Here is a 20,731-nt window from a genome sequence, read left to right as displayed (position 1 = left end):
AAACCTACACAAAGACATGTTAGTGGCTCAGTCTACATGCCACATTAGCAGCTGTTCCTGTTTCTTGCTTGCAGTAAAACCAGATACTGTGATAATCAGGAACAATCATAACATTTGAAAACAAACGATGCAAGCATTAAAACCTCTACGTATATATTATATTATACCAAACATATATATGTACACATTTTTTCCAGTGTTTTAAGCGAAAGATGAACTTCAGTGGGAGAACAACCACGGTGAATACGTGATGCGCAGTGATGACGTCACGCGGCCGAGGCGGGGAGTTTTTGCTGTGAAATGCGTGTGATTTGCGGTCCAGTGCGGGAGGAGGAGAGGAAACCCGACCGCCTCCCTGCATATAAATTCCGAGTCCTAAGCATTTTTCGGTCTCTTTCTGTTAACCTGGCAAAGGGGAGCAGCTGCTGCGGACTAATCGCCAAATCTTGGTAAGTGGCCTTGCTTTTTATTAAGAAGGGATCATTTCTTCTACATTATGGCGTTCCGTCTTGACTTTTTGTGTGTGGGTTTTTTTTTTTTTTTTCCCCCCCTCACCTCTTGAAATTTTTCACCTATTTTTGTACTGGGATGAAAAAGATGCAGTATTGGAATGTGGAATAAGTTTCTTAAAAATGACCTTTAGAAAAGTATCTAGTGTCTAGTGATTAACTTTTTTCCTCATATATATGTCTATTAAAAAGCCCGTTTTCAGTTATGTGGTCAGTTAATTGATTTGAATAATGGCCGGTAAAGCGCGTTCAGAACAAAGGCTCTCAGTCTGAAGTCTCTCGGGCTTGTGTGTTAGGGTTGTTTCTACTCTTTTCTCTCAGATGAGTCAAAAAAATATTTTCTAGAAGGTATTCTTATTAACTTTTGTTTTTTTTTTCTTCAAAATGTGATTTGTTACTTAATCTTACGTGGCCCTAAACACGTGTCCCTCCCGGGCGTGTGGCCGGCCTACAGGCCCCGGCGTTCATGACTCTTTCCTCTGACTCTTATTACTGTGGCGTTATTACTAAATCACCAAATACGTAACGTCTTTAATCAAATTAGGTATTGATTTTGAATTTTTGTATTTAATTTAACAGAAACTTAAGGAATCATGGGAAAGGAAAAGACCCACATTAACATCGTGGTTATCGGCCACGTCGACTCTGGAAAGTCAACCACCACCGGCCATCTGATCTACAAATGCGGAGGCATCGACAAGAGAACCATCGAGAAGTTCGAGAAGGAAGCCGCCGAGGTGAGTGGGTTAGGGTTTTAAAGTGAAAAATTATCTTCTGACTCACTTGAGCCAAGATGGCGCCCGAAGCACGCGTTAGTGGGTATGAGCCGGCAGGGTGTGGGGGGGTGGGTGTGGCTTACGCAGGCTCCGTGACGTAAGAGAGGCTGTAATGGCGCCCACTGCTGCTTATGTGAACCCGCACTTCTTTTTGAAGATTATTTGAAATGTAACTTCAAATAAAACTATTTGTATAATTTTATTTTTTTAATCATGTTAAAATTAATTTGTTAAGGATTTGATACAAACCCCAATAGCAATAAGCCTAATTTTATTTTTGTTAAATTTCAGATGGGCAAAGGCTCCTTCAAGTACGCCTGGGTGTTGGACAAACTGAAGGCTGAGCGTGAGCGTGGTATCACCATTGACATTGCCCTCTGGAAGTTTGAGACTGCCAAGTACTACATCACCATCATTGATGCCCCTGGCCACAGAGACTTCATCAAGAACATGATCACTGGTACCTCACAGGTATTTGCCTTGAGTTTACTCTTCTCTCAATTTGAATGAACACAATTGTTGGCTCAAGTTAACTTTCATTTTCCTATCTCCTCTAGGCTGACTGTGCTGTGCTGATTGTTGCTGGTGGTGTTGGTGAGTTTGAGGCTGGTATTTCTAAGAACGGTCAGACCCGTGAGCACGCCCTCCTGGCCTTCACCCTGGGAGTGAAGCAGCTTATCGTTGGAGTCAACAAGATGGACTCCACCGAGCCCCCATACAGCCAGGCTCGCTTTGAGGAGATCACCAAGGAAGTCAGCGCCTACATCAAGAAGATTGGCTACAACCCTGCTGCCGTCGCTTTCGTCCCAATTTCTGGCTGGCACGGAGACAACATGCTGGAGCCCAGCACAAACGTGAGTTGATGTACCAACATGCCTCAGAAATTGCATTTTGCACTAGGTGGCTGGGCTAACCTGGACTTTTCTCTCTGTAGATGGGATGGTTCAAGGGATGGAAGATTGAGCGCAAGGAGGGAAATGCCAGCGGCACTACTCTTCTGGATGCCCTGGATGCCATCCTGCCCCCTTCCCGCCCTACTGACAAGCCTCTTCGTCTGCCCCTGCAGGACGTCTACAAAATCGGAGGTTTGTACTGTTGCTTGTTGGAGGCACAAGTTGTGGTATCCCATTTTGTTTTGCCAAGCTTTTTTTAATTTTTTTTTAAAATATCATTAGGTATTGGAACTGTACCTGTGGGACGTGTGGAGACTGGTGTGCTCAAGCCTGGCATGGTTGTGACCTTTGCCCCCGTCAACGTGACCACTGAGGTCAAGTCTGTTGAAATGCACCACGAGTCCCTCCCTGAGGCAACACCTGGTGACAACGTTGGTTTCAACGTGAAGAACGTGTCTGTGAAGGACATCCGTCGTGGTAACGTGGCTGGAGACAGCAAGAACGACCCACCCCAGGAGGCTGGCAGCTTCACTGCTCAGGTTGGAATGCATAGATGCATTTCTATTAAAATTGTCTGCTAAAGCTTTAGCTAATAGACTTAACACCCCCCCCCCCCCCTTTTGTCCCCTAGGTCATCATCCTGAACCACCCTGGTCAGATCTCTTCGGGCTATGCTCCTGTGCTGGACTGCCACACTGCTCACATTGCTTGCAAGTTTGCTGAGCTCAAGGAGAAGATTGACCGTCGTTCTGGTAAGAAGCTTGAGGACAACCCCAAGAACCTGAAGTCTGGAGATGCTGCCATTGTTGAAATGATCCCTGGCAAGCCCATGTGTGTGGAGAGCTTTTCCACTTACCCTCCTCTTGGTAAGTTTCCTACTGAGCACCTTGCCAGATTTCTTGTCTGTCTTGTGTTTGTGTGCTTCAAGACCTGACTGTCTTGTACCTCCTGTTTTTAGGTCGTTTTGCTGTGCGTGACATGAGGCAGACCGTTGCTGTCGGTGTCATCAAGAGTGTTGAGAAGAAGGCTGCTGGTGCTGGCAAGGTCACAAAGTCTGCACAGAAGGCTGCCAAGACCAAGTGAATTCTCATTCCAGCTGTTTTAAAGGTGGTGGGGCGTCCTCCCCCAGTTCCTGGAATTTCTCTAAACCTGGGCACTCTACTCAAGGACTGGCTAATGCTGATTAAAACTCATCGGAAAAATTTTCGCAGGAAAGGATAATTGTTGTGGCTTCATTGTTTGACCGATAGCATCTTTCAGTTGTTAATTTGAGTTGAATGGCTTAGATCTGCACCTGTTGCCACAGTTAAATTGGAAAGAAAGCTGCTGAGTAACTAATAAAGGTATTAAAAAATTGCAGAATGTGTGTGAGGCTGATTCTTATTTTTAAGGGAACCACTCCTGGCTGCTCATGCAGCTGTGCATGTCATTGCTCCTTGTCTGCTGCTGTACTTCTGTTGGGGTGTAGAATTTTGATGTGTCCAATCATGGCTGTTGATGCCCTTGGTGCCTACCAATGGTGCCCCTGTTTTATCCGTATCATAGATCAAGTGTCCAGGCTCTAGAACCCTCCCCAACTGGAGCAGTATAAATTTCGGTGGTCAGTGTGACTCGGCCCTTTTTATCCGGCTTTTCTTTGGGGTGTTCAGGCTTTGCCAGGATTTGGTAAGTTACAAGCCTGCAGTTCGTGAACTGGGCATTTAATGCATCTTGGCAAGTTCTAATTGACTTGTACTGAGTTAACAAGAGCACCTGCTGAAATTCAGTTTAGTCTTAATTCCGGTTTATCAGAATAATGGTTATGGGTTAATGGCAAAGTTGAGAGGGTTAAAAGGCTTAGTTTGTTAATTTATCTCTAATCTGTTTTATATTTGCCACGTTATCGCTGTCATTGAGACGTGCGAGCAGTCAGGTTTATGGCAGTCCTTAAACAACATGGCCGGCGCGCACGAGCTCCAGCGGCTCAACATGGAGGCTGTGAGGGAGGAGGAGGGAGCCGGGCTGAGTCACTGTCCTCTCTGATCACATACTTGTACACGGGAGGGGTCATTAAAGAACAAGAGTACCTGTTCACTTACTACTCTTTGCCTAAAGTCGGATTTAAGCGTAAAATAAAATTTCTACAAGTGTAAATTCACCTGTAGAGTGAACTTCGGAAATCCGATCAGAAATAAGCACTGTTTGATACCCTACCCAGTCTTTCTCTAAATGGACGCTTTTCCGCCTTATCTACAGGGGGGAAACAAATTCACTATACTGTATATGAGCGGTGGGAATCAGCGACTTTAAGTTAATTTCTAGAAATATTAGCGATATTTAGTCGAGAGTGTACGGATCAGGGCACGCGCACTTCACGATTGACTTCCCTGTATTACTTTTCAGGCTCGTGCGCTTTGAGCAGTTCATTATGACCGCTTTTACAAGGAAGTCGTGTCATTTGTTAACACAATATAATATTCCCATTAATAATGGCAGTGTTTCTCCACAGTAAATCGCCAACATGGGTAAAGAAAAAACCCACATCAACATCGTGGTTATTGGTCATGTCGACTCCGGCAAATCCACCACCACCGGTCATCTGATCTACAAATGCGGAGGAATCGACAAGAGAACCATTGAGAAATTTGAGAAGGAAGCAGCTGAGGTGTGGTTGCACAGGAAACATCCAGTGGTGCTATGAATAAACCGTGAATACATGGGATAAGCATGCTGCTTGTCTTTTTATGGGTGCGCCTTTATAACGTCTATGGGTAGTAATGTGGTGCAGTAGGAGCGCCACCTACTGTTCAGATATAGCTACTGAGACTGTCGTTCACCATTACTGGCTACACAATGAATATTTTTATTAGTAGTTACACAGACATGGTTTCATTTTCACAGTGAAAGGTTTCATTATTAGAAGTTACACAGTAAATGATTTCATTATTATTATTTACACAGTTATCAATTAATCTATTTCTTTATGACCTTCCTTATTGTTGGAACAAATCCCCTTAAACCAATGATACACAGATCAGGCATAACATTATGAGCAGTGAGAGGTGATGTGAAAAACACTATCTCCTCATCATGGCACCTGTTAGTGGGTGGGATATATTAGGCAGCAAGTGAACATTTTGTCCTCAAAGTTGATGTGTTAGAAGCAGGAATAATGGGCAAGTGGGCGAGTGTGACAAGGGCCAAATTGTGATGGCTAGACAAGTGGATCAGAGCATCTCCAAAACTGTAGCTCTTGGGGGTGTTCCCAGTCTGCAGTGGTCAGTATCTATCTAAAGAGGTCAGTGGTGAACCAGCGACAGGGTCATGGGCAGCCAAGGCTCATTGATGCATGTGGGGAGCGAAGGCTGGCCCGTGTGATCCGATCCAACAGACGAGCTACTGTTGTTCAAATTGCTAAAGAAGTCGATGCTGGTTCTGATAGAAAGCTGTCAGAATACACAGTGCATGACGGGTCAGGGCTGTTTTGGCAGCAAAAGGGAGACGAAGACGATATTACGTAGGTGGTCATAATGTTATGCCTGGTCAGTGTATGTCAAAAAAGTGAATTCTAACTGTTGTGTATGATTAGAAACATTATATTCTCTACAACTAGATGGGCAAAGGCTCCTTCAAATATGCCTGGGTGTTGGACAAACTGAAGGCTGAGCGTGAGCGTGGCATCACAATTGATATCTCTCTTTGGAAGTTTGAGACTGCCAAGTACTACATCACCATCATTGATGCCCCTGGACACAGAGATTTTATCAAGAACATGATCACTGGTACCTCTCAGGCATGTGGCTTTTTAACTACTAAAAATCCATACACTGAATAATAGACTAATTTTTTAGTCTACATAGTAATATGTTTTATTTATTTTTTCTTTGTAACAGGCTGACTGTGCTGTGCTGATTGTTGCTGCTGGTGTGGGTGAGTTTGAGGCTGGTATATCTAAGAACGGTCAGACCCGTGAGCACGCCCTCCTGGCCTTCACCCTGGGAGTGAAGCAGCTCATCGTTGGAGTCAACAAGATGGACTCCACCGAGCCTCCATACAGCCAGCCTCGCTTTGAGGAGATCACCAAGGAAGTCAGTGCCTACATCAAGAAGATTGGCTACAACCCTGCTGCCGTCGCTTTCGTCCCAATTTCTGGCTGGCACGGAGACAACATGCTGGAGCCCAGCACAAACGTGAGAACATGATACACCTATATTCATTACTGTACAGCTGGTAATCTATACATAGCAATAAAACAGACAAAACACAACTTAAGTGAAGGTTAAAATTAACTTGTTCAGCATGCTCAGAATTAGTAACTACAATGTTTGGCTCATTTTTTTTTTTACTAATCCTAATAATAAACTAACAAAAACAAAAAATAAAAGTATAACAGGAGAAAATATCTACCCCTGTAGATGTCATGGTTCAAGGGATGGAAGATTGAGCGCAAAGAAGGTGCTGCCAATGGAACAACTCTGTTGGAGGCCTTGGACTCCATCCTGCCCCCCTCCCGCCCCACTGACAAACCTCTCCGTCTTCCCCTGCAGGACGTCTACAAAATTGGAGGTGAAAATCTATTTCTATAATTGATTGATCAATTAACATTAAATAATGAATTGTATATCTATTTATTAATAAATTAATAGATATACGTATACACAAGTATACACAGTTTTTGTATATATTAATCAAATTACTTTTCTTGCTTCCCTCTCAGGTATTGGAACTGTACCTGTGGGCCGTGTTGAAACTGGTATGCTTAAGCCTGGCATGATTGTGACCTTTGCCCCTGTCAATGTGACCACTGAGGTCAAGTCTGTTGAAATGCACCATGAATCTTTGGCTGAGGCCTTGCCTGGTGACAACGTTGGCTTTAACGTGAAGAACGTGTCAGTGAAAGACATCCGTCGTGGTAACGTTGCTGGAGACAGCAAGAACGACCCACCCCAGGAGGCTGGCAACTTCACTGCACAGGTTGGACATGGTCAAATATGTTACCTTATAAGTACATTACTAGCCAAAAATTTGGATTATGAATATTTTTTATAATTGTCTTAAATCTTTTTGATAAAGGTTTGTTGATTATAGTAGTAAATATTATTGTATAAATAGTTTAAGTAAAGTTAAGTATATTCTCATGTCATCTGGGGTACTTTTACTATTTTCTTAGAATGAATAGAAATCAGTTCTTTACAGCATGAAATCTGCATAGTGTAACTTTTCAAATCATTAATCTTTAATAAATAATGTCGTGTACTCTATTAAATAAAACCTATATTGTGGGTTTTATAAAGACTTTACCTTTCTTTATTCATTCAGGTCATCATCCTGAACCACCCTGGTCAGATCTCTCAGGGCTATGCTCCTGTGCTGGACTGCCACACTGCTCACATTGCCTGCAAGTTTGCTGAGCTTAAGGAGAAGATTGACCGTCGTTCTGGTAAGAAGCTTGAGGACAACCCCAAGAACCTGAAGTCTGGAGATGCTGCCATCATCCTCATGATCCCTGGAAAACCTATGTGTGTGGAAAGCTTCTCCCAGTACCCACCACTGGGTAAGTAGACTAAATGAGGATGCTTGTTTTACACAAATCACTGCCATCTTGACTCATTTGAAATACTTGTTTCAGGTCGTTTTGCCGTGCGTGACATGAGGCAGACTGTTGCCGTTGGCGTAATCAAAGCTGTTGACAAGAAAGCTGCTACTGGTGGCAAGGTGACCAAGTCTGCTCAGAAGGCCGCTAAGACCAAATGAACGCCTCCATCTGATATCCAAGCCATGTGTAGAGGGTCCCATCCTGCAATGTCTCAGTGTCTCCTGAACTTGCTTCTTAAGGACTGGCTTATGCTGATAAAAACCCATCGCAAAAGTTTCCGCAGGAAAGGAGATTATCATCTTTTTTAAAGCACCTTAGGAGAGAATGATAACAAAAAATAAAAAACATAAGAAATTGCTTTTTAGTGTTTCTGCTTTTGTCAAAGCATCATGATTCGAATTACTGAACATATTTTAGACATATTTTAGTCTCTAGTGAAATGGTAATGGAAATAGAATGTTGCTATGTGCCTAACCCACAACACCATTTAAAATAATTTACACTGATGCAATTACCTTTAATCAATAAATTAACCAAGAGGTTTCACAGAATCATTTCAAGTATGCCTGCTTGAAATTTGTATAGGGATGGGCGTGCCAGTAAAACAAACACTTTTGCTTTGAACATGCTGTACACAGAAGGCACAACGCTGATTTCAGTTTCCTATAAATGATGTTCCCACTGAATGAAGTTAATTGAGAATGCATGTCCTGGTTGAGTTTCGTTTTCCAGCCCTGTGGTTATCAGTACAAGGGAACTGCCGCAGTGGAAGGTTTGTGATGGTGAATCACAGAAAGTAACCACTCTAACGTAACTGTATACAGACAATACATATTTACAGAAGATCTGTTTGGGATCAAAGTTGTAAAGTGTACGATGAATCATTTCCAGCTTCCTTTCTGATGAAGTTTGTCATGATTTCAAAGTGATACTGTACATTCAGGTAGTATGTGGCATTTAAAGTGAAAAGAAACTGAAACTCTGGAGCTTGATTATCCAATCCTCCTCTTAGTTAGCAGCTCTTTCTTCCGGTGTGTCAGTCTGGAAAGCTTTATATCCAAGACAGTGAGAGAAGATAGAGCAGTGCTTGCAGCAACAAGGTCAAGCTTCAGCCCAACAAATATCTTTTTGTGTTTGCAGAGAAAAGCTCAAACTCTAGAACAACAGGTATTTTTGCTTCTAGGATCTCATGTAAGTCTATATTTATGTTACTTAACTGTAATTTTATACTTTGTGTTCTTGGTATAATAAGTGTGTGAAGAGCTGATTTTAGATATGCGACATCAAAATTTTTTTTACATTTTAGCCAACAGTATTCTAAATGAATGACATTTAGACTTACAGCGATAGCTTACACGTTAACGTTACTTCAAAAGGTACATTGTCAAAGTTCTAAGACATTTGGAAAGTAATTTTTGAACACTAGTTGAATACAGTTAGAGCCTCACTATTCTGTAAGATCAAAAAGTGTTTGAGTCTATATCTGTCTAATTCATATTAAGCCATCTCTTTATAATAAATGATTATAAACTCAACAGAAAAAGACAATTTGACTTTATTAAGACCACAGTGTGACTACGTAGGCTTTAAAAGTCGTCTCTAAAATGTATTCTATAAAAGTCCTAAAACACAAGATACTACACTACATAGCCAAAAGTTTGCGGACACCCCTCTTAAAGATTGTGTTTTTCCAGTGACCTATTGATAACCGGTAAACTCTCTTATTAAAATATGTGATTATAAAATCAATGCAATCTTCAAAGGCAAACAGTAGACAAAGCAATAGGGTTGTACTGAAGAGCTCAGTGACAATGTCATTTTAGACATGTATACAATTTTAGACATTGTATGCTTCCAACTCTGTGGCAGTAGATTGGGGAAACCCAGTTGCTGTTCCGGCATGGCTGTTCTCAGGTGCACAAAGTGAGGTTTGATGAGTTTGGTTTGAAGGAACTCTAGTGGCCTGCACAGTCCTGACCTCAACCATGCTAATCACCTTTGGGATAAATTGCAATGACAACTCAAAGGCCTTGTCAAATCTTGTCTAATACTCAGAGACTCAGTAAAGAGTGTAACTGAAATGTGTATTTGTCAAGGTTACCTATGTTGCTGTTACTGGATAAAACCTTTTAAAACCAGGTTTATTTGTGAGTTTGGAGATAGAACTTCTTTTTGTTTTTCTCAAATATTATACCAAAAAAAACCCTGTAAAATAACCACAAATCTAATATAAATTAGCCCACAATGATAATTAAATTATTAACCATTTAAGACCAAAATTCCAGACAGAACCGTATAGAAATAAGGTCACAACATCATTGTAGCAATGATTTCACACACACACACACACACACACACACACACACACGCACACACACACACATATATATATATATATATATATATATATATATATATATATATATATATATATATATATATATATATATATATATATATATATATATATATATATATATATATATACTTTATATATATACTTTATACTTTATATATGGGCTAGTAAGAGATTCTTAGAAGTGTTATTGGATATAATAATAAGACAGTAGTAGACAGTTTATCAGTAGTGAGGACTCTGTGTAAACAATGGCTTCATTTCCTAACACTGTCATTGAAATTCATAGCTTTAACTGACCACACAAAATGTTACAAGGCACACCTCTGAAGAAAGTGAGAGATGTCAACAAGGAAGTCCTAGAACCACCTGTAGTACCTGACAATATCAATCATGCCATTCAGAAGAAGCTATCCAGCCCTAAAGGTAAGGATATGAAAAAAATTGTTTTTGATTAAAGGAAATGACACATTATATAATGAACATATAGTCTTGGATGTCTAATCCTTTGTTCACTTAGGATCAAACTAAGTAAATTCAGGTGAATTAGGTATGTTGTACAGGTTGTTATGTGATGACTCTATTAGACTCTTGATCTTTTTAATGAAAATAGAAAGTCTGATGCACCTTTAATCAGTAAGTTAATTATGAGTGTAAGTTTATATATGATTGTTAAATTAAGGAAAAATAAGAGGAAATGGAAAATATAAACAATTATGTGTATATAAAAAATTGGTTGGCTAACCAAGTGTTTTTCCGAATAATGTCCAGTATTCAGGGTTGAACTGGATCTGTTTTATACATTGATTGTCATGTGATGACTGTATATTTATAACACCAACCTTTGCTCTTTATGTGAAAAACACAGTGCTTCATGTAGACAAATTGCTCCATGTAAACAAAGTAAATAGGAATGGTGATATAAAAATCCATGTCTTGTAATATTTATAATAGAATAATTTTTTTCTGGGTTTTTAATATCATTCTTTATGAAATGGTCTCTATTATTTGTTGCCTACCTATATAGTTATGTTACAGCATGTCTATTTGATTGTGCAAGTCCTAGTTTGAACTATTTTTGCTCTGCACACTTGAATTTAAAAAAAATTTCACTTGCAATGCCTGCTACAATTCTTGAACATCCTGTATTAACATTTTGGATAAACTTCGAGAAATGGGTTTAACCGAAATATTTGGGGAAAATGTAAGTAAGATATAGGTAAATGTGAAATAAGAAATGTTTATAACTTCTTGTTGCATTGGAAAAAAAAATTCTAATGGGAATAGATTGATTTGGATCATTCTAATTAGGCATTGCCTTACAGTCCATACTAACAGCATCTAAAATCAACTTTAAGACACACAGTTACTGCTTTACCAAACTGTGTGCATTTGTCCTTAATAAAGAACTCATTTAGCATCTAATTAGAATCTGAGATGCATCATTTCCTTATTTATTTTAAATGACAATGTGAATATTAATAAAGAACGATTCATTCTCTCTCACTTTAAGGTGACCCTGGAGTAGATGGTATAGTCAGGGAGGTTTTGCCTATATCTAACGAACTTGACCGCTGGATCAGGCAGAGAGGCCGAGACTTACGCCTACGCCAGACTGACCGACAGCAAGCAGTGAGACTGGTCAATAATCTGAGAAAGGATTTAGTGAAGTTCCTGAAGGAAAACGATGAGCAACCTTTTTTCAGGACTATTTCTGTTCTCAATAGCGGAAGTTACTATGAATTAGTGAAGGTAAACAAAAAAACACCGCATTCAACATGACTGGGATTGTGTTTTGTCTGAAGTGTAACTGAAAAGAAATGTAAAATAGATTCTTGGAACAATGAACATTGACCCTGGGTGATCAGTCTGAGGAGTTACTATGGGAGTTTAGGACATTTAACTCATTATAGGAGATCTGTTTCCTCCATGTTATTAGTTCTGAATGTGCACTGTTCTGCAAGTCTGTTACATATTAAGCATGTTTTTTTGGAAAATAATCCTTATAAGCCTGGATTAATGAACAGTGCAATAGAAAATCATGGTTGGTTTAAAATGTTATATTTAATCACAGTATATTTAACTATAAACCCTTAGTAATGGAATTAATCTTGTCTCATCAACCTCATGAGTTAGTGTGTGGAAATTAATAGTTAACATTTTTTTTTTTAGATTAATAAACCTAATGAGTTTGACATCATGCTGAAACTTACAACACCCCGACTGGTGTGGAAAGCTTTAGAGAAATATAATGGAGTTTTCTATACAATTTCCCTCTGCCGACCTCCACGTACTGAAATACGGGCATTCCTCTTAGATGGTGGTCTCACTATCTCAGCCTCCAAAATAATGAAAGAAATGCACAGTTTGGTTACTAAATTCATCAAAACACATAAAGGTAAAACCTTGTCATTACTTTTCTTTCCTTTTTTACTATGTCTATTCTAGAAATTAAAATTCCCAAGCTTGCACAAAGTACAGTAGAAACAATTTAAGACTCTCATTAATTTGTAAGTATTCTAGAGTATCATCACATAAAGGTTACAATGCCAAAAGCATTATCTATACCCACTGCAGCCTTAGCTTTCTGTTCTTGGTGGAAAGTGGAACCCAAAGTTAGCTCTCTCAACACAGGCAGTTTAGGTCCACAGCACTGCTGCTCACTGGATGTTTTTTTCTTTATTGCACTCTAGAGACTGTTGTGTGTGAAAACCCTAGGAGATCAACAGTTAGAAAGCATTATTTAAAGCAGATCATCTGGGACCAACAATCATGCCACAGTCAAAATCACTTATTTTTTTATACTGGTGGTTAATGTAAATATTACCTGAAGCTGCTGGCATGTAGCTGGCATGTATGATTGTATGCATTGCACTGCTTCCACACAATGGGTTGATTGGGTAATTGCATGACTGTCTGGGTGTTCCTAATAAAGTGCTCTATGAGTGTAACTCGTATCACATATTTTATGATTTTTTGTCTCAAATTCTATGCCAGATTTCTTGTTTATGTTTCAGTGCCTCCTGGTGAAGGTCGTTGGGTGGTGTCCAGGAAAAAGGTCAATTCTCCAGCTGTGACCTTGGTTTTCGTGGATGAAATTGAGGGGGCAGAAGTGCTGTCTGTGGATATTGTTCCTGCCCTCGAGGTGCCACAAGGCTGGCCAGAAGCTGCTCGAGCTGGCCCGAATGTGGACAAGTGGCTTGGGAAGAACAATCGACGAAAAATTATTGGACAGCCTGTTTACTTTGTCCCAAAGAGACCCAAAACCCGAAACCTCACTAATGTCGAAAAAGGTTCTAATTATGAGACATGAACTATATCATTCAATGAAGAATTTTGCCAGTCAACAGTTTTTGAATACCCTGAGTTTACATTTTTATTTAAATAAATATAAAATAAATAAATATTAAAATAAAAATAAAATGTAATAAAATATTAAAATTATATTAAAATTAAAAGTTAAATACTCTAAAATTACAAAATAATTAAGAATACTAAGATCACTAACAAACTATTAATGCTAATACTGTACAGTATCAACTATAAGACTATAAAACTATAAATTTAGGTATACAACAATGTACTGTGATATAGTAACTACGTGTTTGTTACACTTTAATAAAGCACTTATTTAGCGTCTCAGTAGAATCTGTGGGTGGACATCAGTGCTGAAATACAAAGATTTAGGAATTTGTCCTATTATTTGTCATTATTTAATTACCGGTAATGGCAAAGATAGATAGATAGATAGATAGATAGATAGATAGATAGATAGATAGATAGATAGATAGATAGATAGATAGATAGATAGATAGATAGATAGATAGATAGATAGATAGATCACATATTCAAAAACCTTTGATTGGCAGCAAATATAAAGTCCATTACAGAAACTGCTAACATTGGGGGTTGTGTGATTGCTCATGCTTGTGTGTTTTAATCCACAGAGAGCTGGAGAATATCCTTCTCTCATATTGAAAAAGACATGATCAGGTTCCATGGCAACAAAAAGACGTGCTGTGAGAATAAAAAAAACGAATGCTGCCGGTAAGAATTATTATGTAATAGGATTTATTTTGCACAGTTTTTACTGTGTTTTTGTTTTCTAGTTCATGTTTTCTTTTTTGTCTATTGTTAACAGTCCCTGTCTCTTATTAGAAAACTGTGTCTGCGGCTCCTTAAGTGCCTGTTTGAGGGACTGAAGCAGACCTACCCCAAAGAACTTGGACATTTATGCTCCTACCATGGGAAAACTGCCTTCTTTTACAACCTGTGTGAGAGAGCTGAAGACTCACTGTGGACTCCTGGCCAGCTCTCAGTCTGCTTTATGCAACTTTTTTCGGACTTTGAGCATGCTGTAAATAATGCCTCGCTTCCCCACTTCTTTGTTCCAGACTTCAATCTGTTTTCTCCATCCATTTTCCCCAAGCGTTCTCTTCGGTTTCTGGGAAATGCTTTGCAGGAGCAAAAGGAGTTAGGGTTTCCTCTTTTGCAGGCCCAAGAGCCTGTCCCAGTGCTTCCAGTACAGTCTGACACTGTGGCATGTGGAAATAGACAGAAATTTATTATGCTGACTATGTCTTGTGTTATATTTTTGGCCATTGCATATGCACTGTATGTAAAAACCTGACAACTATTATGATTTTCTGTCAATAACATCCCCATATTGAACGAAAATGCATTTCTAAAACACTTGTAAAATGAGGATTCTAAAATGGTGAAAATAACTTGAGGGGAACACATGTTTTTAATGGACACTATATTTGGATATAAACTTTCATACACATTTAAATTTTTTCTTATTCCAGCACAGTGGAGCTGTGTGTAGTGTTGTCACCTCACAACTCCATTGTTTACGATTCCATCATGAGCTGAGTGCAGTTTCTGTATGTGCTATCTCTGTGTCCATGTGGGCTTCCTCAACATCCCAAAAACACATCAGTGGGTGGATCAGCGACTCTAATGTGTGTGTGAATGGACTGGGTGTAATTTTGCCTCATGGCCCGTGTTTCCAAGATCAGGTCCAATAATGATGATATAATGCCAAGGTTTACCATATGTGTAAACATCAATACTGGAGACAGCAGTAACTGAAAGAAACTCTTTTCTTTTTTTGTTAGCTTTGCTACCAGTTTTCAGTAGACCCCTAACCTGTGTTATCTTTGGTTGATTCAAAACTTGTTTTATTATTATTATTATTATTATTATTATTATTATTATTATTATTATTATTATTATTATTATTATTATTACTACTACTACTACTACTGCTGCCACTTTACTGTCTATGCCTCAATTTTACTAATATACTTTACAGAGAAGACCTACGGCATTCATTACAAATAAAATATCTTATATAAATACCTTATGATTATGCAATGTCTAATTACATGAAATGAGTACATTTAACCATTAAATCATTCCTAGTTTAAGATACAAGAGATATGATATGACTTCTACTAAAAACTATGAACATGATTAGCTTTTAAACATTACCTGCAGTTATTTTCACAAGCTGACGTGATACCATGTTATTAAAGTGATAGTAACATTAACATTTATAAAAGTTATTAAAGTTATAATCATGTTGAAAACTAAACGTCACACTTCCTATTCCATAACCCTATAAACTGACCAACTATTGAATTAACTCGTCTTTGCTTTTTACAATAGAAATATAATTCTACCACAACAATGTTAAAAATACATTCTCCCCAGAATACTCACTATAATTCAGCAGTTCAGAAAAGAGACAATTCAAAGTTAGTTCATGTTTCAGTACTGATACCGAGTGCCACTGCAACAATCATCAATCCTCCATATGGTCCTTATGGATATTATTAGAGTGTTATTTATCACAGCCTCATAGAATCTATATTATGATATAAATGCTTAGTGTATAAACATCAGATTTACTATCAGACTTTTTTCTTCCTCCTATACTACATATATCAGAAAAGCAATGCATATGCATATAGTTTTCATTTAAATAACTCATCTAGATCATTGCAGCTTGCCTAAATAATGAATTTTATAAACACTATATGTTTAATCAGATCTCTGTAGGGCATTAACATTGGAACGATATTTCGACAACGCTATGTTTTGCCCGGCTTATTTAAAGGTGAACACGCTGTTATAAATACTCTGCGCCGGAAGCGTAACGTCCTCTTCTAGCGATCCAACATGGCGGTGAGTGCATACGAAACATTAATGAAAACGGTGTACAGTTGAAATCTAAAAACATCGCCTTGTTTCCGTTGTATTTTTGGGGTCATCTTTGGTACACGGGGTAGAGTTTCATCAGATCTAAGAGAATATGGCTGTATTTGACACACAAGTGGTGTAATGTGAACGATAAAGGAATATATAGCAGTTAGCTTGCCGGCTAGCTAGTTCTCTAGTTGAACGAGTGGCACAAGCTGAGACTTTGGGCTCAGTGCATGTGGTTCGTATCGGTGGAAATGGTTATTTATTTGTAAACTGGTTAGTTTTTAGAGTTGTATGTAATAACAGTTTGAGTTAGAAAGCTCGGGTTAGTTTATATTTCTGGGACCGGTCTGAGTCGTGGATATGTCCGGGCATGCTGGATGTGTGGAGATGTAGGGACTTATAAACTCGTGTGTGTTCACGGTTTGGTAGTTGTTCCACGTTGTTTTGATACTGAATTAAGTATTTTTTAATGATATTTAGAGAGTACAAGTCCTGCTTATATTGTGTATTGGGTAGGTTAGTGATCATGAAGTACTGCAAGACAGACAGTTACTATATAGTGTGTGTAAGAATGGCAGCATGTGCAGACTGAGGTGAAACTGCCAGGTATTTGCTTTTAACCTTGTTTGATTGATCTGCAGGACCAGGGTGAGAAGAAGGAGAACCCCATGAGGGAGTTGCGCATTCGCAAACTCTGCCTGAACATCTGTGTAGGTGAGAGCGGTGACAGACTGACCCGTGCTGCCAAGGTGCTGGAGCAGCTCACAGGCCAGACTCCTGTCTTCTCCAAAGGTAAGCATTTATTATTAATGCACTTTTTGAACTGACCTAAACATGGTATTCGATACATAGATAACGATTTCTCTCCCTCTAGCCCGCTACACTGTGAGATCCTTCGGTATCCGTAGGAATGAAAAGATTGCAGTCCACTGCACTGTTCGTGGAGCCAAGGCTGAGGAGATCCTGGAGAAGGGATTGAAGGTGAGTGTCTTGTTCATTTGTCTTAGCCGTTTAAAAAAAAAAAAAAAAAAGCACATCTGATTTAGTTCCATGTGCCGTAGTTGTTTGAGGACTTATTAATGGTCTACAATGATCAGATTCCTGTCAGGAGTCAAACATGTTCCGCCACCTTAATCGGGCTCAAGATGTTTTCATAGTTTTTCTTTCGACTGGCACAGTTCATGGAATGAACATGCAGCTTATTTTGTTTTGAAATATACAGTGGTTCTTCGAGCAGCAAGGTTTTTTCCAGTCTGTAATAAAAAAGCACGGTTTACTCAGAGCTGATATCTTGCTAATAAAAATTAAGAAAGTTGAACGCAAAGCAGAATGCTTAAATAAAGTGACATTTTGTAATAATTGCCGGATTAGGTAAATATCTTGGTGGATATATTGGTTGGGTGCAATGTTGTTTATTAGAGAAGGGGAACACAGTTGAGTTGTAGCTCGTCGTATCAGATTTATCGTCATAACAGGTAATATCAAGAGTTCAACAAGTTGTTTTATTTAAGCTAAAAATCATGGTGACCAGATATGAAAGGCTCCATGAACTTGAAGTTTAATACAATGGAAAAAGTTTGTAAACAATAACAGAGAGGACAAATTCCCACAGCAAAAAGTCTTAAAAGGAAGTTTTATCTAAATGCTTTGATGTAGAAACTGCTGTACATGTAAAATAAACTCACATTATAGATAGTTTCAAATAACTGTACATTTTATCTTTAGTAGTATCTTTATTATAATGAGCCCCCTTGGTAAATGACTTCCTCCTCTTCCCTTCTTGATCCCAGTCACATTTAAAATTCTCATTTCTACCTAGACATGGATGCATGTTATTTGTTCAGTTTGATCCTGTAATTTCATCTGTACCTTGACCAGAGGGCAGTGTGCTTACTTTCTCAGACATGGTAAAGCATACTAGTCCACTTCCTGCAAAAATAGTGTAAATATCAGAACAAAACCAAGAGGTGAGGCTTGGGTATCTTTAATGCCACTTTACTGATCACTTGCTCTTTCATAAGGGTAAATGTGTTTACCTTTTAGTGTTTATTGGTTCCTTAAGGATCCCAGTGAATAGCATGTCTTTTTTACCTTTCAGATTAATCTCTTACTCCACTAGGGGGCAATAAACACTGGCTATAGGATCAGCTACTGAACATGTCTGTTGCAATTTCACAGAAACAAGAGCAGATTAATTTATTTTAATGTTGTGTAAATAGTTCTGTTAAACAGCTTTCTCCTTAAGCTCTTGAGTGCTCAGTCAAATGCTGTAAATGTTAATATTTGACACTAATCCCAGTCAAGCCCTTTTCAAATTTTTATACCAGCATGGATTGCAGTTTGTCTTTTTTTGCAATTTTTTTAAAACAGTAAATCCTCTACGCCATTCAGAATGTAGCTTTTGAACCTGTTTGTGTACTAAATGTATTATGTATTGTTAGTTGTATTACGTGCACTGTGGCTTATTTCCAGACTGACACCCCTGATTTAAATAACTTAAATAAGCTGGTGAACTTGGTGTTAATTGTCTTTCCTTTGCTCGCTGTATCCAGGTGCGCGAGTACGAGTTGAGGAAGAACAACTTCTCCGACAGTGGAAACTTTGGCTTTGGCATCCAGGAGCACATCGATCTGGGCATCAAGTACGATCCCAGCATTGGCATTTATGGCTTGGACTTCTACGTGGTGAGTGTTTTCGCCCCCACACTTCAAAATTTAAAAGAACGTTATATAATTACTGAAAGCAGCATGAGTATGTGAGTTCAAAACATGCAAGCCTTTAATGAGTAATGTTCTCTGTTCTGATTTGTAGCTCTGAACTTCAGGGTTTTTTGTATATCTAGCAAATCTGGTGTGAAGCTCTTGATGGACCTTATGCTTTGTGTTTGCAGGTTCTGGGCAGACCTGGCTTCAGCATCGCCGACAAGAAAAGGAAAAGGGGACGCATTGGCTTCAAGCACCGCATCCGTAAGGAGGAAGCCATGCGCTGGTTCCAGCAAAAGGTACTGTTTGAAAAGATTTACTTTTGTTACCTGTTAATCTGTCTATACATAAGATTGGGGAAATTGTGGATTTGTTTTCTTAATCATTTTGTTTGTGTTGCCCCCCCCCCCACACACACACACTTGTCTTTCAGTATGATGGCGTTATCCTCCCTGGCAAGTAGACGACCACCATTTTGTTTATAACAAATAAATAAAAGAAAAAGCCCAATACTTGCCTCCTATGTGTCATTATTTGTAAATGAATTGATTTTTAACAAGTGGTTTAGTTTGTGTGCTACAGCATTTTGTTTGGCATGTAGTTTAGCATCTTACCTTTGAAGCTGTTCTGCTTTGTTTCATAATTGGGTTGACTTAACATAACAGGAACGCTTTTCCTGGCTGTTGGACTGCTCCTGTCTAACCCTCTTCCCCATTATGACACTGTATTCAAAAGGAATATTCAACTAGACAAACTTGAATAAACTGTGATAAATGTGCAGTGTAAGCAAGTGCAACTCGAATGAAGTTGCACATAATTTTATTATAGTAAAGTAAGAAACCTCCCAAGCAAAGGACAAACATGCAAATTTTGTGCACATCGAGGTAGGAGTTGAATTCCTAGTACTTATGATGCTTCAAAAATCTGTTCAAGTCCATCTTAAAACACTACATAATGTTGAAAAGCTAAAAATGTGTTTCCTGGTTCCCTGTGTAGATGGATGGGGAAACGAATATAGTTTGATGTTGAAGAATTGCATACAAATCACATGTTTTGTCACTTAATGTCCATCAAGGGGTGAAATGGAGCAACAAACTGAAGGCTATGCACCAATCAGGCATAACATGAACACAGTTGAAGTGAATAACACTGATTATCTCCTCGTCATGGCACCTGTTAGTGGGGATATACCTAAGAGTTTTGGGCTAAATTGTGATGGCTAGATGAATGGATCAGAGCATCTCCAAAACTGCAGCTCTGGTAGGGGATGCTGCTGCTGGCATCTTGGTGCCAGATAACACCACACACTTTCAGGGATCTAGAGTCCATGCCTTGATGGATCAGGGCTGTTTTGGCAGCATAAGTGGGACAAGCACAATATTAGACTGATGGTCATAATGTTATGCCTCATCAGTGTATGTTTTCATTCCTACAGTTAAATGAATTCAAACAAATAATTTTGGGCTACAAGGCAATTTTAAATTTAGAGCATGGCTTTAAAATGTATTTGGCGAGTTAGACTAGGCCATTTATTTAGCTGGTCCTGGTGTTTATAACATCCCTACTCTGATAAGTGAGTGAAAGAGTACAAAAATCCCTTGTGCACAGACATGGTTCATTACACAGAATGCATAAAATTTATACAATATGTTGATCTTTTGGCTGCTCCCTACGTGTGTAAGGGTTCGTGACAACGGACCAACTGGT

The 20,731-nt window shown here is 38.9% G+C and overlaps 4 protein-coding genes across 6 annotated transcripts; all 4 read left to right on the top strand.

Moving 5' to 3' along the window:
- Positions 1 to 290: 290 nt before the first annotated feature.
- On the top strand, positions 291 to 3,540 carry LOC131345358 (elongation factor 1-alpha). Its single transcript, XM_058378209.1, has 8 exons — positions 291 to 449; positions 1,089 to 1,246; positions 1,577 to 1,756; positions 1,843 to 2,139; positions 2,220 to 2,370; positions 2,461 to 2,717; positions 2,810 to 3,044; positions 3,137 to 3,540. Exons 2-8 carry the CDS (start codon positions 1,103 to 1,105, stop codon positions 3,259 to 3,261), a joined length of 1,389 nt encoding a protein of 462 aa, XP_058234192.1. The 5' UTR covers positions 291 to 449; positions 1,089 to 1,102; the 3' UTR covers positions 3,262 to 3,540.
- Positions 3,541 to 3,685: 145 nt separating this feature from the next.
- eef1a1l2 (eukaryotic translation elongation factor 1 alpha 1, like 2) lies at positions 3,686 to 8,110 on the top strand. The gene is made up of 8 exons (XM_058378210.1): positions 3,686 to 3,843; positions 4,667 to 4,822; positions 5,771 to 5,950; positions 6,051 to 6,347; positions 6,573 to 6,723; positions 6,875 to 7,131; positions 7,477 to 7,711; positions 7,787 to 8,110. Exons 2-8 carry the CDS (start codon positions 4,679 to 4,681, stop codon positions 7,909 to 7,911), a joined length of 1,389 nt encoding a protein of 462 aa, XP_058234193.1. The 5' UTR covers positions 3,686 to 3,843; positions 4,667 to 4,678; the 3' UTR covers positions 7,912 to 8,110.
- Positions 8,111 to 8,264: 154 nt separating this feature from the next.
- On the top strand, positions 8,265 to 15,522 carry LOC131345357 (cyclic GMP-AMP synthase). Of its 3 annotated transcripts, none has more exons than XM_058378206.1 (7): positions 8,265 to 8,920; positions 10,399 to 10,535; positions 11,623 to 11,861; positions 12,282 to 12,507; positions 13,127 to 13,402; positions 14,057 to 14,156; positions 14,268 to 15,522. In XM_058378206.1, the coding sequence occupies exons 2-7, from the start codon at positions 10,418 to 10,420 to the stop codon at positions 14,737 to 14,739; spliced, it is 1,431 nt and encodes a 476-aa protein (XP_058234189.1). In that variant the 5' UTR covers positions 8,265 to 8,920; positions 10,399 to 10,417; the 3' UTR covers positions 14,740 to 15,522. The 3 variants fall into 3 exon arrangements, with proteins under 3 accessions (XP_058234189.1, XP_058234188.1, XP_058234190.1); XM_058378205.1 differs by having other exon boundaries at positions 8,265 to 8,944; positions 14,268 to 15,457; XM_058378207.1 differs by having other exon boundaries at positions 8,265 to 8,944; positions 14,251 to 14,454.
- Positions 15,523 to 16,221: 699 nt separating this feature from the next.
- Positions 16,222 to 19,534, top strand: rpl11 (ribosomal protein L11). The gene is made up of 6 exons (XM_058377124.1): positions 16,222 to 16,301; positions 16,964 to 17,114; positions 17,197 to 17,303; positions 18,875 to 19,006; positions 19,213 to 19,323; positions 19,458 to 19,534. The coding sequence occupies exons 1-6, from the start codon at positions 16,296 to 16,298 to the stop codon at positions 19,485 to 19,487; spliced, it is 537 nt and encodes a 178-aa protein (XP_058233107.1). The 5' UTR covers positions 16,222 to 16,295; the 3' UTR covers positions 19,488 to 19,534.
- The last annotated feature ends 1,197 nt before the right edge of the window (positions 19,535 to 20,731 follow it).

This window comes from Hemibagrus wyckioides, linkage group LG24, assembly GCF_019097595.1.
Source record: "Hemibagrus wyckioides isolate EC202008001 linkage group LG24, SWU_Hwy_1.0, whole genome shotgun sequence".
In the NCBI taxonomy this organism is placed as follows: domain Eukaryota; kingdom Metazoa; phylum Chordata; class Actinopteri; order Siluriformes; family Bagridae; genus Hemibagrus; species Hemibagrus wyckioides.
The sequence above is the reverse complement of the archived record's forward strand: the minus strand, read 5'-3'. Positions and strand labels throughout refer to the sequence as shown.

Excerpts from the sequence above, each read along its gene's own strand:
- LOC131345358 (XM_058378209.1), top strand. The coding sequence starts at position 1,103 with ATGGGAAAGGAAAAGACCCACATTAACATCGTGGTTATCGGCCACGTC. Across the intron at positions 2,371-2,460 it reads GGACGTCTACAAAATCGGAG|GTATTGGAACTGTACCTGTG; the intron begins GTTTGTACTGTT and ends AAATATCATTAG. Across the intron at positions 2,718-2,809 it reads CTGGCAGCTTCACTGCTCAG|GTCATCATCCTGAACCACCC; the intron begins GTTGGAATGCAT and ends TTTGTCCCCTAG.
- eef1a1l2 (XM_058378210.1), top strand. The coding sequence starts at position 4,679 with ATGGGTAAAGAAAAAACCCACATCAACATCGTGGTTATTGGTCATGTC. Across the intron at positions 4,823-5,770 it reads TTGAGAAGGAAGCAGCTGAG|ATGGGCAAAGGCTCCTTCAA; the intron begins GTGTGGTTGCAC and ends CTCTACAACTAG. Across the intron at positions 6,724-6,874 it reads GGACGTCTACAAAATTGGAG|GTATTGGAACTGTACCTGTG; the intron begins GTGAAAATCTAT and ends CTTCCCTCTCAG.
- LOC131345357 (XM_058378206.1), top strand. The coding sequence starts at position 10,418 with ATGTTACAAGGCACACCTCTGAAGAAAGTGAGAGATGTCAACAAGGAA. Across the intron at positions 10,536-11,622 it reads GAAGCTATCCAGCCCTAAAG|GTGACCCTGGAGTAGATGGT; the intron begins GTAAGGATATGA and ends TCTCACTTTAAG. Across the intron at positions 13,403-14,056 it reads CCTCACTAATGTCGAAAAAG|AGAGCTGGAGAATATCCTTC; the intron begins GTTCTAATTATG and ends TTTAATCCACAG.
- rpl11 (XM_058377124.1), top strand. Across the intron at positions 17,115-17,196 it reads GACTCCTGTCTTCTCCAAAG|CCCGCTACACTGTGAGATCC; the intron begins GTAAGCATTTAT and ends CTCTCCCTCTAG. Across the intron at positions 19,324-19,457 it reads TGCGCTGGTTCCAGCAAAAG|TATGATGGCGTTATCCTCCC; the intron begins GTACTGTTTGAA and ends CTTGTCTTTCAG.